Here is an 18,372-nt window from a genome sequence, read left to right as displayed (position 1 = left end):
TGTACTGGAGTGAAAGGGAACTAGTCATGACACACATGTTCCCTTTCAACGCCGAACATTCGAAAATTAGCTGTTTGTCAGTTGTGATTTTTATGCTATTGTTAGGTTACTTTTGATTCACGCGTTGCTTTGAGGTTAGATTGCTTTCGGTTGAGGTGTTTATTGTAAAAGTTTAAGAATGATAATTTATAATATTATCATGAGTAATAGGAAGTTAACAAAAAACTCAAATTTAAAGGGGTGAATCTTATATAAGTGCTTATACTGTATTAAAATTGTTGTGTTAAAAGAGTTTGCATCCTAATGACAAAAAACAATCTTTAAATTATCAATACTTTTTATCTTTATTCAGTTTTTTCTCTCCCCTGAAAAATTCTGATTTTTGACATGTTCCCTTTCTCTTCAGACCGATTCAATTATATAAAAGGGTCTTTTGAGAATTTTTTATTTGAAAATCATGTACTTGAAAATGTATTTGTTCTTGAAATTATGTTCTTGATAATGAAAACTTGAATCCAAAGAAACTTGACCAATGTAAACCGTATTTTATGGATAATGATTTATTGAATTTTGGGTTTTTTTGTAGGAGCGCGACTCGCAGAAAACAGAGTGGCTAGACCGGTGCGTGGAAGAGTTGAAGTCGAACGAGATGTGGGTGTTGCCGGCCCTGAAGCAGATTCGCGAGATCTGCTGCCTCTATGAACCCAACCCCAACGTCAACCACACGCAGCGATCGCACCAGATTCTCTACCGGCAGGAGATGATCGAAAGACTGCAGAACCAGCATGGCCTTGTAGTTCTAGTTACAAATAGTCTCACCTCGTATATGGCTAATGTTAGGCAACTAGCGAGAGGTACGCTATCATTCTACATCATTTTACTCGATCTATCTGATATTTTCATGGCATCTATAGTGAGGTCCACGTTATAATGACAGTGAAGAAAGATAGGAGAAACGTTGCCAAGTCTCTCCATTTTGCCACTGAGTGTACACAGCTATTACTCAATTCATCCCATTAAATTTGATCTAATAATAATTATCATTTCCTTGATAAAATAATCAATTTAATATCAAGAAAATATATTTTTTCATAATTTTATTCAAAAATTTGCTTTTGTCTTTTATCTCAGAATTATTTAATAATTCTGAGATAAATGTTTATTTTTATACAAATCTGAAATGGCGGCTAATTTAAAAAGCTGTGATACAACAATCTGAATTTGAAAACAACAGAAATTTAGTTATTTGGTTGTTATTCCACTCCAATTTCTTTTAAAGATAATAGAAAAATAGAAATTCTATCTAAAAAAAAAGTAATTTTAATGTAAATAATTCTGAAATAACCTTTCAATATTATTTATACCAGTACGAGTAGGTCTAACCTATACATGTAGCCTAACTGAAGCATGGATGGAGTTTAGGATGGTTAGATATCAATTTTTTTAAATGTCATTTCAGGTATTTTAATTTGTGTCTCTCATACGTTGATGTCTAAAAATTATTTTATTGTTTCAAAAATACATTTTAAATCAATTATACGACTTGTGTACTCAAGTATTTTGATAGAATGAAGAAAAAAATGGCGGCTGAGAATTGTTTGTCTACTTTTGTACAGTCACTGTCAAAAGTAAAAATAAAAAATTCTGGCAAACTGACAACATTGCAAAGCGAGAGAGAGATAGCGCTATCTGTTTTGTTGTATGATAGAAAAGGACAGCAACAGTTTTGTCAATCGTACACTGCCAATATAACGTGGACCTCACTCTAGATCTAGAATAGTTCTGCCTCCTGGTCCCTCAAACACTGGAAGGTAGGGTCTCAGTTCCTCTCGATATCAGTTCTTCCAGTAGAAGTAGTAGTTGTAGAAGAACTAGGAGAAGATGAAGAAGATATCGAAGATCACGGTCTCTAGATCTGGAGGCCGTAATAGTTGTGCCTCCTGGTCCCTCAATCACTGGAAGGGAGGCTCTCAGTTTATCTCGAGTTCAGTTCATCCAGTCCTTTTTTGACCTTCGGGACACACCTTAATCTAATTACTAAATACATCTTGATTGTTATTTGGTTAATATCATGATAATATTTAGCTAAGTAAATTCTTGTGAAAATAACGTTATCACTTAATCCAGTCCCTTTTCTGACTTTTTCATGGGAAACACTTTAATCTTAATTACTAAATACACCTTAATTGTTATTTAGTTGATATCATGATAATATTTTAGTTGTTAAGTAAATTCTTGTGAAGATATATATATATATTTTCACGGCCTGTAGATCTAGAGACCGTGAGAATAGTTCCTCCTCCTGGTCTCTCAAACACTGGTAGGGAGAGTCTCGGTTCTCCTCGATATCAGTTCATCCAATGCTTATTTTGACCTTTCCATGAGAAACACAATCTATATCGTACCAAAAACATTCAATGTTTTACCAGATAATTGTGCCAAGTTTTTTAATATGCGCTTACTGAAAATAAATTACAGAAAATTTGGTTGAATAATTATACTTAAGATGTAGCATATTGAAATACAAGTCATGAATAATCTATTGTTTTGACAAAAATTGACAAGAAAATTTAGTAATTGTGAAAATGATATGCAGTTGTCCAAAATATTATGTCTGCACCAATTAAGGTGAATGCACACTGCAGTAGACAGACGGATGAAAATGAAACGTCTGCATGTAGACGTGAGTAGACATGTAGACTGACGGACGCCTGTGTGCATTGCAACATTCGAACACATGGGGAGGGATTTTTATGCGTCTGTCTGCTGCAGTATGCGTCCACTTTAAACCGGATATGACTTGGATCACAACTATCTACTATACAAGGTGGTGGAAAATGAGAGAAACGTGCCAACTATGTCGTCCTATCATTTCCACACACACTTAACGTAAATCTCAGTTTGGATGGTTTGTCAAAATATTTGATAGTTTATGTTGTAATTGAGGTAACTTCTAATTTCAATATTTTATTTTCAGATAATCCAGATTTGGACCCGAATACGTTTTATCCAGATCGACGATTCAATCATATTTTACAAGTTCAAGAGCGCCTTAATTTTCTTAGGTTCTTACTAAAAGTAAGTAATCAAACTATTTTTCAGATTTTTTCAACAATCATTCATTCTTTCATTTCAATCTACTGAAGTTCATCTTATTATTTTCCATATATATTTTTTGTTTTTGCTTTATATTAAATAGTTGTATATAACATTATTCAGTGAATTCACCTACAAATTTGTAAGAAACATTCAATTGCAGGATTATTGAATTTGATCCCCCATTTATTTCAATAGGGTCACTTGAATTTTTTATTACATATAATTGAAAATAGGACCCTTTTTTATCCTCTTTGAGAGGTGTTTCTAGGGTAATGCTATTAAAATACCCTATAGCTACTTGCTAAATTAAGTATTGTAGTCATTTTATTGCATTTCCATTCTATAACCATATTACACCCTAGAAATTACAGTCGAACCTCCACTTAACGAAATCCTCTACACGAAGTTTTACCTGGTTCCATGACATTTTAGAGTTTTGGCTGCTCATTTACCTCTATTTAACGAACTACGGACCTTTCAACAACAAAGTTTTCTCTTGACTTCAACATACAAAATGTAGTGTGTATAGGAAGCAGACTGTCATTTTCAAGGAATTGTTCAGCTTCAGCAGAAAGATCAATAGACTAAAAATAATGACGATTCAGGTAGGAAGAAGATAAGGTGGTTGACAGTCAATACAGGTTGAAACACATGTCGGAAATTGAATGCAAGTTACTGGAAATTGAATTTCAAGAACTTGTCATTTGTAGACCAGGCAGGTGAACGAATGGACTTTCCCAATCCTGCTTTTGTCACACATTTCATGGCTGTGACGAACCTGAGGAGAAGAATCCGTCAGATCAAGAAGTTCTAGAAGCTTTCAAAATTATCAAGCAAGGATTAAAACTGAAAAATAGTGTACCAGACAACATGTTCGACTGTTTGAATAGATGTGAGTCGTTTATTGAACATGATGTTTTATTCAAATGCAAAATTCAACTGAAAATTACTCACTTTTTCAAATAAAACGTTAAAAAATAGGAAAGTTGAGTTATTATAGTATTTATAGTGAAGTTATTGACAAAATTACCGTATTTTGCATTCAATCTATTAGTAGTGTAAAAATTACTAAAATAACTTGGTGAATGGAGTTGAAAAATATTTCTACTGAGTATGTACTTTGATTAAACTCTACTAATCCGTACAAATCAAGCTTTCTGGAAATAAATTGGTGAGTTTACTTACTTATTACATTCTATAAATATTTAAAAAACCATGTTTTTATTTATTTTAAACAGCATGAATTTTCAAATTTCCATATTAATATTGTCCTATTAAGTACCCTACCTACGTTCGCGATGATATGTTTTATGTACCATATTAATTTATTTACCGCCGTGATTTTATATTTACAAGATCCATAAGATCGTGGCAGTTTTCTTGACAGAACAACCTCTCAATAACTAATACCTCTCTGCAGCGAATTTTTTTCTCGGGCTAATCGACATCGTTATACAGAGGTTCGACTGTAAATATCATTGTTCCTGTATCATAGTTCGCGATGATGAAGAACAATAATCAATTCATATTAGGAATTTTACTGATTTTTATAGTTATAATTTTTGTTGTATGATTTCCACCATCCTTTGGACTTGCTCTTTTTAAATAATTCATACTTTTATAAATTTTTATTTTGCCTTGAACGTTTCCGACGCTAGTCGATGAAGAAAATAAAATTAATCAAAATTTCTCGATAATTCCTTTCCAGATGTATAGAGATAGTATGTCTCAAAAAATAATTCAGGAAAAATACTCACAAAATACAAGTTCCCTCGTGAGTATACTTTTATTATTGAATATTCTCCGATACTAGTGTACGTTTTATAAATTCAATCGTCACTGTATCATTTTGGTAAATAAGTATGAAATCTGTTAGTTTTGTTGTACCGGTCTCTAGGACACTCATTAAATCTGATTCGATTTAATAAGTGTCCTAGAAACTGAGCTTCAGTGTATTAGCCAATGATGTAGTATTTGATAATATTAACAAGTTAACCGTTTATATTTTTGGGGATCCTCTATTCAATTAAATATTATTTTTTTAAATGCATGGGTTTATATTATCAGTGTATTTTGGTGTAATTTATTTTCTATATATTGAAGGATAGAAAGAACTTTTCAGCTCTCATTGTGTCTTATGCATATTTAATTCAATGATTCTTTCATTCTCAGAACTATTGAGTAACCTATTCTAAATTGTCTTCAAATGTGTTGAAATACTAAAGTATTAGTGGTTATTTGGTAGATTACATCAACTTATATGTTAATTTTTTATACAGTATCATAATTTCATTGCTCTGTAACAAAGTGTTTTTGTAGAAGAAATATTAGTGCGTTCATTTGATATACAGAGTGGGTGAAAAGTCCGAGAACGGCTTAATATCTCATACACAAAGGTAATTTGACGGTGGTTGTGATTAGGGATCCTACTCAAATTGAAAATACTACTCTACTATGAGTTTGAAAATCTGGTCCGCCATCTTGGATCTGCCATATTGGATGCAACTTTTTTTTTTAAATGGAAAGTTTGTCATGCAGTACATGATATCGATACGAAATTTCAATAAAAAATGAATGGTGAAAACCGCATATCGATATCTCAAACCGTTTCGAAGATATCCACATTATTAATCAATACTATTCAAAGCAGAAAAATAAAAAAAAAATCAAAATCAATTTATTTGCCATAAAATACATTACAATTATATGAATTGTCCTCTAAATACAATTTGACTTTGAAAATAATATTTCTGTAATAAAACACAAATGTCAATCAAATTAGTAAATAGAGAAAGCAAAACATCAAGCTTTTTTATCAATTCGAGGCTCGACCAGCATAAGTTAAGAACTTGTGCGCTAGCCGATATAAATTATGCAGATATTTGTAAGACAATAATATAATTACCAAACAAAATACATTATTATTAAATTTATTCGGGTATAATAAATTATAATAATATTGAACAATAATTGATTTTCGTTGTAGAAAACTCATCTAGTGAATAGTCCCGATTTCAGTGAAATAATGTAATATAATTATCATAATAAATGTAGTAATAATAGTTATAATGATAATCTAATCCTATAGGCTATTAAAAGAGAAGTAATAAATAGGTAAAGATGGAATCTGTTTTGATCGAATGACGTAAAAGTAACAATGAGGTGGTCCATATGGCTAGAAGTAATGGAGGTGAAAATTTTTTATTTATATTCCTAAGTCAAAGAAAATCATTTCTTAAACCCACTTATCTAATTCCTTAGCAAAGAGAAAGGAGAGAAAAAATATGAGAACGGCTTAGTATCTCGTAAAAGATTGTAATTCCAAGGTGGGTGTGATTGGGTGGGGATCCCTCTCAAATTGAAAATACTACTTTACTATGACTTGAAAAATATTGTCCGCCATCTTGGATCCGCCATTTTTAATGCAACTCTTTTTTTTAAATGGAAAGGTTGTCATGCGATACATGATTCCGATACGAAATTTCAAGAAAAAATGAATGGCGAAGACCGCATATCGATATATCAAACCATTCAGAAGATATACACATTATTAATCAAAAATGGATATCAGAAATGGAATACATAAGTAGTATTGATTAATAATGTGAATATCTTCTGAATGGTTTGAGATATCGATATTCATTCATTTTTTCTTGAAATTCCGCATCGAAATCATGTGTCGCATGACCACCTTCCTATTTGAAAAAATAATGTTTCATTAAAAATGGCGGATCCAAGATGGTGGACAATATTTTTAAAGTCATAGTAAAGTAGTATTTTCAATTTGAGTAGTATCCCCAATCACAGTATACATACAGTATGGAAATAATCCAAATTCCATCCCTGTCGCAAAAATCCGCCATCCTGTTAAGAAGTTCCGCATTGTAATAGTATTGATGGGAGGTTCGGATCACTTTAATGATCCGGATCAATTGATCTCGTTCACTGCCGCGAGCCAATCAGAAGACCAGGATTGGAACTTCCTAAGGTCACATGATGTGTCTAGTATTTGTGCCATGTAAAAAGCATTGGTTGGATAGGCATTTGATTGACAGTTTCCATTCTGTATCTATTCTGTGCTCCAATCACACCCACCGTCAAATTACCTTTGTATATGAGATATTAAACCGTTCTCGGACTTTTCACCCACCCTGTATTTCTATGGTCAATTTTTTTTTAGATGAATTGGATTTCCTTTCAGGTAAAGGATATTTCAACTTTCTGTAAAGAAAGTTAACTACTGTGCATGATGGGCTATTATCTGATTTAGTTCATTGGTTTCTGGTGGTATTGTTCGACACTCTTATAGTAGGATTCATGTTATAACGTCAGCAACAGGTTAACATTGTTTGCTATCCTTGTCTGTTATTAGAGAGAGCAGATAGCTCTATCCTTTTCCAAAACCGCACTGTTGCCAAATTTCTTTTAGACTGTATAGAAATATGACTAACAAAGTATTTCATTTCAATTATGAAAATTTTTAATTAAAATATTATATTTTCTTGATAAATCAAATATATTTAAGATAAAATTTGATTAATGTTGACAAGAATCAACAATTGATATTGAATGAGATAATCAGATGTACGGGGATAACTTGGATCACAATTATCTACAAGGCGGTGGAAAAGTAAAATTGGCAACCATGAGTTCTTTTCTTCTCCACTGAATTTGAAGCGTGAATCTCACTATAGATTACAATAATTTTTTTTTTTTTTAAATTCATTTAAATCTTAATTTCATTTTCCATCTCCCATATTCACTTTTAGAACAATTGAAGGTACATTTAATTTTATTATTTTTTGGTTGTCCAACGTTTTGCGTATCAGTTTCGTTGTGTATAACCTAAGAACTGGCATCATTCCAGCTCTCACATCTTGAAATTTTGATATGCTATTTTAGTACATTCATTATTACTCATTTAAGACCTGACACAAATCGTTCTTTTTTGCTTTGAAGTCCTGTTATCGATACTTTTAGTAAAATTGAAGCATCGAGAAGCCAAGGGAGGTATGTGCAATTTTGGGCCAAATGGAGTTATATACAGATACTTGTATGTCTATCACATAAAAACTTGGTGGCAAAGGGATTTATGTGACTGTAGCTTTATCTGTGAGTAAAACAATAAAATATGATTGGCTTCTAAGCGAATTCACCATTTCTCTTAAGCCCAAAGAAGAGGGGAAAAATCAATACTGAACAAAACATTACATTTGGAGGATACTGTGACCTTTGCACTTTGACCTTAATTTTCTCAAAAGTAAGAAAAAGTCACATACCTTCCTTGGCTTCTTGATGACTCAATTCAAATAGGGAAATTCAGCTCTGCTAAAGGAAGGAATTGGCACTACTGAAAAAACCCAACTCCAATCAACTGGTGGATATTTCAAAATTAGTGTTTACTTGTTGGTCCAACTGATTAAAAAATGGAATCTGCAATATATATCCACATAATCTAACTTTGGTGAACTTTAATCTAAAAGTTCGATGATTAATGTAAGTATGACAGTCTTAAGGCTCATTGACGGCTTTAATTATATATTCAGGAGAGCTGGAACCCAAGGGACTCCCCGCATACAAAAGCCATGCGAATTTACTTTTATTTATTTATTTATACATTGATAGATACAATATAATTCTCAACTATGAATGATAGGGAAAGGAACAACAGGCTTGAAGCCCAAAACTTATCCTTTTACCATGCATGTTCTTCTGTTAGTGGCCAGTCTTAGTTGCTAATCACTGTGCGAGTACTGACGGAGTGTTTTTGTTTGGTAAGGACGGGCAACTGTGGCTGTGCGCCGAACAAGCTCGCCAGATCTGGCAGTGCCTCGCCGAACAGGCCGTGTTCACATCGGACAGAGAGGCTTGCTTCAAGTGGTTCAGCAAGCTGATGGGAGACGAGCCCGACCTCGATCCGGCCATCAACAAGGACTTCTTTGAGAACAATGTCCTCCAGCTGGACCCCACGCTGTTGACTGAGAGCGGTATCAAGTGAGTTCAGTTTATTAAGGCTGTCCAATGGCTAAAAATGAACTTTCGATTTGTATATCATCAAGCTATCAAAATTAAAAAGTTTTTTCAGGAAAAAAATTTCCGATCAGTACTTTTTGAGATATGAGCGCCTAAAGTTCAAATTTTTGGGACAGAACATTTATAATTCGGAAAGAGATAAATCCATGAGATTTAGAGGATAAATTCTTCACGGTATTGTTGATTTAATAAAACAAAAATGTTTTGAAAATATCAATTTTTAAAAAAGTTATTCAATTTACCAAAAATGACCAGTTATTTTTAGTAAATTGAATAACTTTCTCAAAAATTAATATTTTCAAAACATTTTTGTTTTATCAACAATACCGTGAAGAATTTATCCTCTAAATCTCATGGATTTATCTCTTTCCGAATTATAAATGTTCTATCCCAAAAATTTGAACTTTTGGCGCTCATATCTCAAAAAAGTAATGATCGGAAAAAAATGTTTTCCTGAGAATTTTTTTTTTTATTTTGATAGCTTGATGATATACGAATCGAAAAACTATGAAAAATATCACCAGTAGAAAGTTTATTTTTTTTAATGACCAGCAGGTAACCCGTAATTACTGAGTAACTAAATGACTGGTAAATGACTAGCTTTGCTGGGGGAAATTTTGTTATGTGAAATGCAATAAATAAATAAATTTTTATTGTCATTAAGCAACATTGGTAATAGACAAAGTCAAAACTATACTAACATTATGCAAGTCAGAAGGTTATAAGTTAATATAATTGAAAGTATATACGATATACATAAATATAAACACATAAACATAACTACATCTAAAGTAAGCCCAGAAGAATTCAAATATTCATCACTATACAAACAACAGTACAAAGGCCCTGTCAAAATGTTGAAACAAGAAAGAAAAGCTTTAAGCAATCAATGAATCAAACATCAATAATCATATTGGAATCCAAGAACTCTTGTATAGAATACATTGGTGTTTTCACTAACCAGTTGAAAAGTTTCATTTTAAATCTATCTGTAGACTCATTTATTAAGCTTAGAGGTAACTTATTGCAGTTTCAGACCAATAATATTGTAGCTATTCATTGACTTTGAAAGCCTTTGGAATGGTATATTCAGTCTATTCATATTTCTTGTTGCATAAGAATGTATGGTATGTCTTGGAATTTTCTCTACCTTTGTTTTTACATGTATTAGAGCAGTGTATATATAAAGATTTATGATTGTCAAGATTCTCAACTCAATAAACAAAGGTCTACAATGTTCAGTACTATTACGCGCATCTGCCAATATCCTGATGGCTTTTTTCTGAAGTAAAAGTATACTGCTAACATGGCTACAATTACCCCAAAACAACACGCCATATAAAAGAATACTTTGAAAAAATGCAAAATAGGCTGACCTTTCATAGCTATCAGGTACATAATTTTTTAATTGCTTCAACAAATAAATAACCCTAGACAATTTACTATTTACATACTCAATATGTGGTTTCCATATTAATTTTCCGTCAATATATATACCTAGAAACTTGGCATTATTTACACTATTATCTGTTGGAATCTCTCTTAAGCTAAAAATCATTTGTTGAGTCTCATTATTATTCAATAGGAAACCATTTGCCCTGAACCATATGCTTGCTTGGTTTAAAGTATGTTCCATCGTAAAAGCGAGTTTTTGAAAATCTGAGTCGGAATTGAAAAAAGTGGTATCATCTTCGTAAAGCATTGACTGAGATGCAATCTCCCTATGTCCAAGAACATAAAAAATAGAATGATTATTTTGTAAAAATTAAGTTGATAATCTTCTTCATACTTGGAAATTTACTGCGATAAAATGAGTTTGATTGGTCTCGAATATGCAACCTTTCATTCAAGAACCGCGCTCGCTACCAATTGAGGTACGGAGTCTCATGGAGAAAGCTATGTTTGGTTGGGTTTTTATAGTTACGTGAGCTTTGAATCTTTAGAGCAATTAAAGAAGGAGCTGCTGTCCATATGCGCGTACTCATATGACGAGTTCAGAAAGTACTACGAGCGTCGATATGGGGTTTAGAGAGAATAACAAATATATTGACTTTTGATGTATTTATGTTCTGAATTTTATTGACTTACGATATTGACAAGTCCAAATACCCCCTTTAAAGGAGGTCAGTGGATGAAATAATAATAAATAAAATCACAAATTGGATAAATTTGTTTCAATTATTAAATTCGAATTAATTGATTCCCAAACAAGGGAAATAAGCTTACGGTATATCCATCCTCGGTTAATTCAGAATCATTATGTAAAATTGCAAGTTAATCAGTTCATAAGTGATAATGTGTCAATCGTATATCTCCAATCCCGTACATCTATAAGCCAATCCCTTTCTTTATTAATAAGATAAATTCCACTTCGTTTCCTAAATAAGTTGTATGCTCATGCCATTGAAAATAAACAGCATATGCTGGTGTAAAGTTCATCGCAATGTTGAAGTATGAAGCTGAAAGTTTGAACCGATTGCCTTATTTTCAAGTATCATTGAACAAACAATATTTTGCTCTCCACATTCTATTATAATCCTATTTCCTTGTGATTTGAAAAACCAGTCACATTATTCCTATACAAATTATGATTTGCAATGGATGTTTTATTGGAATTTTTCTGTTCACAGGTGTTTTGAACGATTTTTCAAGGCTGTGAATTTGAAAGAAGGAAAACTAAAAATGAAGAAACGAACAATTCTGATGGACCATGTAGATTTAATAGGCACTGAATACATTTGGAGGGTAAGTTTGAATTATGAATTATTCAACTGTTACCTCTATTAATGACTTTAATAACAATATTGAGAATCACTAATTTTCATTATAAGTACAGCAATTTCATTGTATTATAAGTTTGAATACTGAATTCTTCATCTGTTACCTCCACTACAGAACTGATAACATAAATTGATTGTATGGGAGGAGCTGTGGTGGTATTTTTACTTTCCTTGCCGAAAGTATTGCTTTCCGAAAAAATTAAGATACCCCAATTTATAAATTTCTGTACGTTTCAAGGTCCCCTGAGTCCAAAAAAGTGGTGTTTGGGTATTGGTCTGTGTGTGTGTGTGTGTGTGTGTGTGTGTGTGTGTGTGTGTGTGTATGAGTGTATGTGCGTCTGTGTACACGATATATCATCTCCCAATCAACGAAATGACACGAACAATTTCGATCAAATGCAATTCAAGATGGCGGCTAAAATGGCAAAAATGTTGTCAAAAACATGGTTTTTCGCAATTTTCTCGAAAACGGCTCCAACGATTTTGATCAAATTAATACCTAGAGTAGCTATTGATGAGCTCTATCAACTGCCACAAGTCCCATATCTGTAAACATTTCAGGAGCTCCGCCCAATCTATGCAAAGTTTGATTCTAGATTCCCAATTATCAGGCTTCAGATACAATTTAAACAAAAAAATTCAAGTGGAAAAGATTGAGCATGAAAATCTCTACAATTAATTTTCAGTAACATTTCCACCTAAAATTGAAAATAAGCTCGAAATTCGAGAAAATGTGATTATTCAATTGCAAACTGTTGGCAACCGTTGATTCTATTAAATCATCCACTATGAAGAGATGGCAGACCTCATGTGTCTCCAGTTTTATTGTCCTGTCTCCAGCTGGCTCAGACCTTCGTATAGTAGACTTGAGATGCGCGTGAACACTAGAGTCAGGTGATCAGTTTTCAAAACGGCAAGGAAAGTTGTGTGAGTGCGTCACACCATATTTTTCCATCATAAAACTAAAATATATCGATATTGTCAATTCCACTCTATATACTCGAAAAAACACCTAACTAGTTCAGTACCCAGGTTTCATATAGCTTACCAAGACAATAGTGCAGCTGAGGATGTGGCATTGTCTTGAAAACACTTTTGAGAATCATTCATTTTTTAATTTTTTTTTCTGATATTTCCTACAATTTGTTTCCTATCTTATTTTCTAGGTGGTTACAAATAGTAGCGACGAAATAGCCAGTAGAGCGATAGAACTACTGAAAGAAGTGAGCACCAACCTAGGTCCACGCCTCCAGTCGTCTTGTGTTGAATTTCACGAAAACTATATATCCGAATGCCTGGATCGACTCAGGGCTCACTATGACACAATAACTGTTCTAAAACAAACCAACACACCGCAGGATACCCAGCACTTGAATAGGTAAGAGACTTTTTTCATTTGTTTATCTTATACTGTATAGTCATCAGATTTCTTGATTCTTGTTTCAATTTATATGGTTTTATGAAATCTGTTGAACGGTTGAACCACCATTCTGAAAGATTAAAGTGTGTTCAAGGTATTCAAAATTGTGTCTTGATTTATTTCAATGTTAACTTATTTTAAACTAAAAACTTTTTATGTAAATGATTGGCAACTTTGATAGATAAAGCATGAAAACAATGAATTTAACCAATGTTGAATGTTTAAATCAAATTTTTTAATGCGTTTCACGTTGTAAGAATGGAGAAAATATAACCAAAATAAATAAATATTTTATTGGTCATAAATATTACAATAATACATGGACCATTGTCAGACAGCATAAAACAATGAAAGGTTCACAACTTCACAACAAAACTTGAAGCTATTAGTAAAAAATATACTAAATGTTGGGATGTAGGCTACAGTATCAGCGTTGTAACACCTAACTCCAGTCAACCTCAAAATATTCACCTATAGAAGTGTACAAGCACTTAGCATGTAATAATTCTTTCAAAACCCGCTTAAATTCATTGAGTGGCAGCTGCTTTAAATGGTCGGGAGTATGATTATATAACTATATAATAATATGCAAACGAAATGAGTTTAACTGTTTCTATAATTTTCATTAAAATTTCCAATCTGTAATTTTATGGTCTATCTACAATCCAGTACAAGCCAATCATTTTAAAATGCTTGAATTTTTAACTTAAACAAGTTAAATGCTGTTCACCACCCTGAAGACTTCTGCTACCGCAAATATTGACAACTGGGTAAACAGCTAGAAGGACATTTGATGAGAGCTACCATCCAAACATTATTTGCCAGCCCGGGAATCGAACCTGGTTTCTCATAATTGCTGGGTGAACATACTCAAACCAAATTACACCAAACTGGAAATTTTCAGGATATATTGGAATTGGAACTTCCTATAATTATTATTTTATATTCAGTAGCATTTGAACAAATAAAATTTCTCATTTTCCCCATCTGTTGAACATTCAATTGTTTATCAATCTTTTCTGGTTAGTGAAACGTAGAATTTGATCAGTGTTGAATTTTGTAGTTGAATTTGTTGTTGTTTTATTTGACAGGTTACAGAGTGAATCAGTGAGGATGTGTCGTGTGATGAAAGTTCTACAAGAATATATCAGCGAATGTGACGGCGAATTTGTAGGCGAAAGGAAACTATTACCATTGCATAGGTGAGTAGTTACATCGCAGCTGCAATAACTAATCATTTATCTATCCATTCGTACATGCTGTACTTATAACAATTTTTGAGAGGGAAACTGTAGGCTTAGACCCGGTTTATGGAACACTTATTAAATCGAATGGACTTTTAAACTTATAGATTTAATGGTTCATTAGATGCAGTAAGTGTTCTGGAAAACGGGTCTTAGACCAAAACTGTCTCTCTATTATATTTTTATGGTTGGTCTTTTTCACATAAACACATTCACCGATTTCTCGACGGCATGATACTCTGAATGTTTTCCGATTGGTCGATTGTCGGCACGCCGTAACCAAATCATTTAATCGTAGGACGTAATATTGTGGCCATGTCGTGTCGGCGAGAAATCGGTGTGTGTGAAAATTACCAATATCACATACAAAAACGAGGTTGAGTTTGTTAATACTATACAATCTAACCATAAATTACATATAAGCCTATATTGAACATTTTGAAAACAGTTTCATAAGAGTAATCCAAGAAAAACAACAGTTGGCATGAAGAATTTAAAAGGAAAAAATCATTCATATTTTTGAAATGCCAAATTTAATTCCATTGTTTTAGGCCGCTTTTAGCCGTGTGCAATAGCGGCTTCATTTTCGTTTGTGTTCAAAACACGGCTTAGGCAACTTTTCAATTCGAACCAAATGAATCCAATTAAGAATTGTTTGTATAACTACTTTGTAATCACCTGTTTATTCATAATGATCACTTCTCAATAAATTGTTTAATAATGATATTCGTATGGCTTCTATTGGTGGAGAGTCCCGAACAGAAGTTCCACCGAGTATACTATAGTTAAAACAATTTTAATAGGGCTACTTGAATTGTTTAATTATTATAAAAATTACTACTACCCTTTTTATACTTTTTTAGTGTTTATGTAAAAAGTGTAATACAGTGTACTAGTTATTTCTATAACTATTATCATTTTATTTATTTATTTTTACTTTTGTTACAGATCTAGCCGAGGGAAACACATGGGCATAATAGTTAGGATATCGTACCCGGGTCGGCAGGCGGAAGACGTTGAAATGTTGACTCACAGCAACGACACGATTGGCTCAATTAGGCGACAGATCTTGAAGAGGATGAAGACCAGTGGACCCAGCCTCAAAGTAGATCTGTTTGTGAATGGAGATCTCCTAGATCCGGCTGAGGATCGAAGGCTATTGTCACAGTTACCGATTAGAGATAAAACTGTGAGTGAATTTATTCATTCAATTATGTTATTAATATAAACAGACCTAGAAGTATTTCTATCACCAACAAATAGAGCAGCAAGCACGTATCATTGAAAACTAAGATATACTAGCAGGTAACCCGTGCTTCGCAAGGGTTTATTTTAAAACTTGACAGAGTAGAATCTTGAAGAGTTTTATGTAGGCCTAGAACCATCCTCGGTTAATTTGGGAGAGGAATAGCACAATGTTACCTTATTTTTTTCTCTCCTTTTTTCTCTACTTATTGCCTAAATAAATAAAGAATTAAGGATCTAATGCAAATCAAATGCAAAATTTCAAGTTAATTTCAGTCCAGTAATTTAGACGTGATGATGCGTCAAACACAATTTCCCTATCCCGTACGTGTATAAGCCAGTTCTTTCCTTTATTATAGTATAGATGACAAAGGTAGATTCTCACTTTAATCAGTGAACGTGTCCGATACAGTGAGAATATTATTCTCATAAGTTCCAATGGAACTATTCATAGCTGCTCTCGACCAGGCTGAGTGGGAATAATCCCATTAGAATTCAGGGGAATTATATTTTCACTGTAACAGAAATGTATCCTGATACTGATTTATGAGAATTTAGCATAAAATTATTTATCATTAAAATGAGATAGGAAAAACAGGAATTCAGTATTCCTCTCTCAAATTTATACTAATAACAGTTCAAAATTAGGTAAAACTTTTTTCAACTTTTTCAATACCAAAATACATTTAGGACTTGTTACAAATAATGCATCAAGTAAATAGTACGTCAATATTTGAAGTGGTAAGGTATGCGCACAACGATGCGTACAAATTCGTTGCGGAATTTTCAAGAATTCAGACTGCGGTTCCAAACGAAGTTTTCGTTGCGAAATATTGGGGCACGCACACTGGGAAGCGAAATAATCGCAATGTGGAGTGCGGGAATATTCGAGTTGACTTATATGAACTCGCCACAAAATTTGCAACACGAAAAAGCGCTGCAAATGCTGCATGTAGCAAAAGCTGCGAATTATTCGCAAGGGAATATTTCTCAACGCATTGGTTTGTTCCAGCACATACACCGCAATGGTATTAAATTTCCGCACGGCAAGTTCTGCGAATTGAATTCGCACCGCAACAAAACTTTCGCGTTGGTGTGCGCCTGGTATTAGGCCCGGTTGAACAACAGCCAGTTAAATTTAACCGTCATTAATTTCACGAGGACCAATCAGAGAAGGCGTTTTTGAAAAGATGGCTTCTCTGTTTGGTTCTCGTGGAATTAATCACGGTTAAAATTTAACCGGCTGTTGTGCAGCCGGCACTTAGTATTGAAATTGAAAATTGTACACATTTATAAATTGATTTACCAGATTGATGAGACAAATTGTGATACTCTAAATAAGTATTGCATCAAATTGAACAAGTGGTATTCAAAATTTCACGAAGGGCTAAATGTTTAATGCAGTTTATAATGCAGTTTAAAACAGCTGTAGTTTTTGTAAAGTGTGAAGTTTTTAGCTCAAAAATTTCTAGTTTCATTCAAAATTTAGACTTTTTGAATAATTACCAAGTTACTGTTCTAGATTTTTTGACTCTAATAGTGCATATATTTGATTCAAAATTTTCTCATTTATCTGAGTATTGAAGAGCGTAAATTGTATTTTGAAAAGTGAAAGTGACAACCAACATTTTGATTTGGACATTAGCCTATAGTATATATTGGAAATTGGACAGTTTTGGGCATGAGCCTGTTGTGCCTTTCCTCATGTCAAGTATTTGTACACAATGTGATGAATAAATAAATAAATAATATGTTTTGATGTTAGTTATGTATTGTTTTTTTTGTGTTCTGCGTTTTAATATCTTGAATTTTGTGTTTTTGTTTTCTTACTTTGTTCACTACTACTAACTACTATTTATTTTATTACAATTTCTGTTTTGCAGGTAATTTCAGCGAAAATGACGCAGGGCAACACGAATACAGCTAGCTCCCCTGAAAGCAGTTCGGATAGTTCTACCAGCTCCCCGCAGCATTCCTACGATAATCCCAATTTAGAAGCTGAAAATTCATTACCTGGAGTGGTCAGTATTCTATTTGTAATTTTTAGGAATCCATTAAATTTAATTAAAATGAAGCCAACCATGTTTTTGGTCGAAATAATTAATTCATCAGTTTCTCTTTTCAAGCAAAATACAATTTGGTTTCCCCAGTGTTAGGTTAGAATATCATTAATAGAATACTATTCTATTCCCTTGTGATAGTATTGATATTTTGATGATGATGATGATGATGATAATATTGTTCTGTGCCGTAATGAGTTTATGAATGACTAGCTGATAAACCCTGCTCCGCAAGGGTCTGCTTGAATCAAAGATAGTTTAAATTTAGTATTGGAGTTCCATGCTGATATTGAAATTATTAACAACTGGTATAATTTGAAAAAGAAAAACGATTTGTTAATTCATTAATAGCAATGATAATGAGCTTATATTCATCCATCTAATAGCTGATTACCCCTGCTATGCAAGGGTCTGCTTGAATCAAATATAGATTAAATTTAGTATAGAAGTTCCATTCTGATTTTGAAATTATTAACAACTGTTATAATTGG

At 32.9% G+C, this 18,372-nt stretch overlaps 1 protein-coding gene across 1 annotated transcript in view; it reads left to right on the top strand.

Moving 5' to 3' along the window:
• The window catches only part of LOC111044038 (probable ubiquitin carboxyl-terminal hydrolase FAF-X), a 106,741-nt gene that overhangs the window by 22,561 nt on the left and 65,808 nt on the right, over positions 1-18,372 (top strand). The window contains 8 exon segments of the mRNA XM_039440377.1: positions 587-854; positions 2,978-3,078; positions 8,879-9,093; positions 11,763-11,877; positions 13,079-13,290; positions 14,424-14,534; positions 15,525-15,765; positions 17,705-17,842. Coding sequence (XP_039296311.1) covers positions 587-854; positions 2,978-3,078; positions 8,879-9,093; positions 11,763-11,877; positions 13,079-13,290; positions 14,424-14,534; positions 15,525-15,765; positions 17,705-17,842 — 1,401 coding nt within the window.

This window comes from Nilaparvata lugens, chromosome 13, assembly GCF_014356525.2.
Source record: "Nilaparvata lugens isolate BPH chromosome 13, ASM1435652v1, whole genome shotgun sequence".
Taxonomy (NCBI): Eukaryota; Metazoa; Arthropoda; class Insecta; order Hemiptera; family Delphacidae; genus Nilaparvata; species Nilaparvata lugens.
The sequence above is the reverse complement of the archived record's forward strand: the minus strand, read 5'-3'. Positions and strand labels throughout refer to the sequence as shown.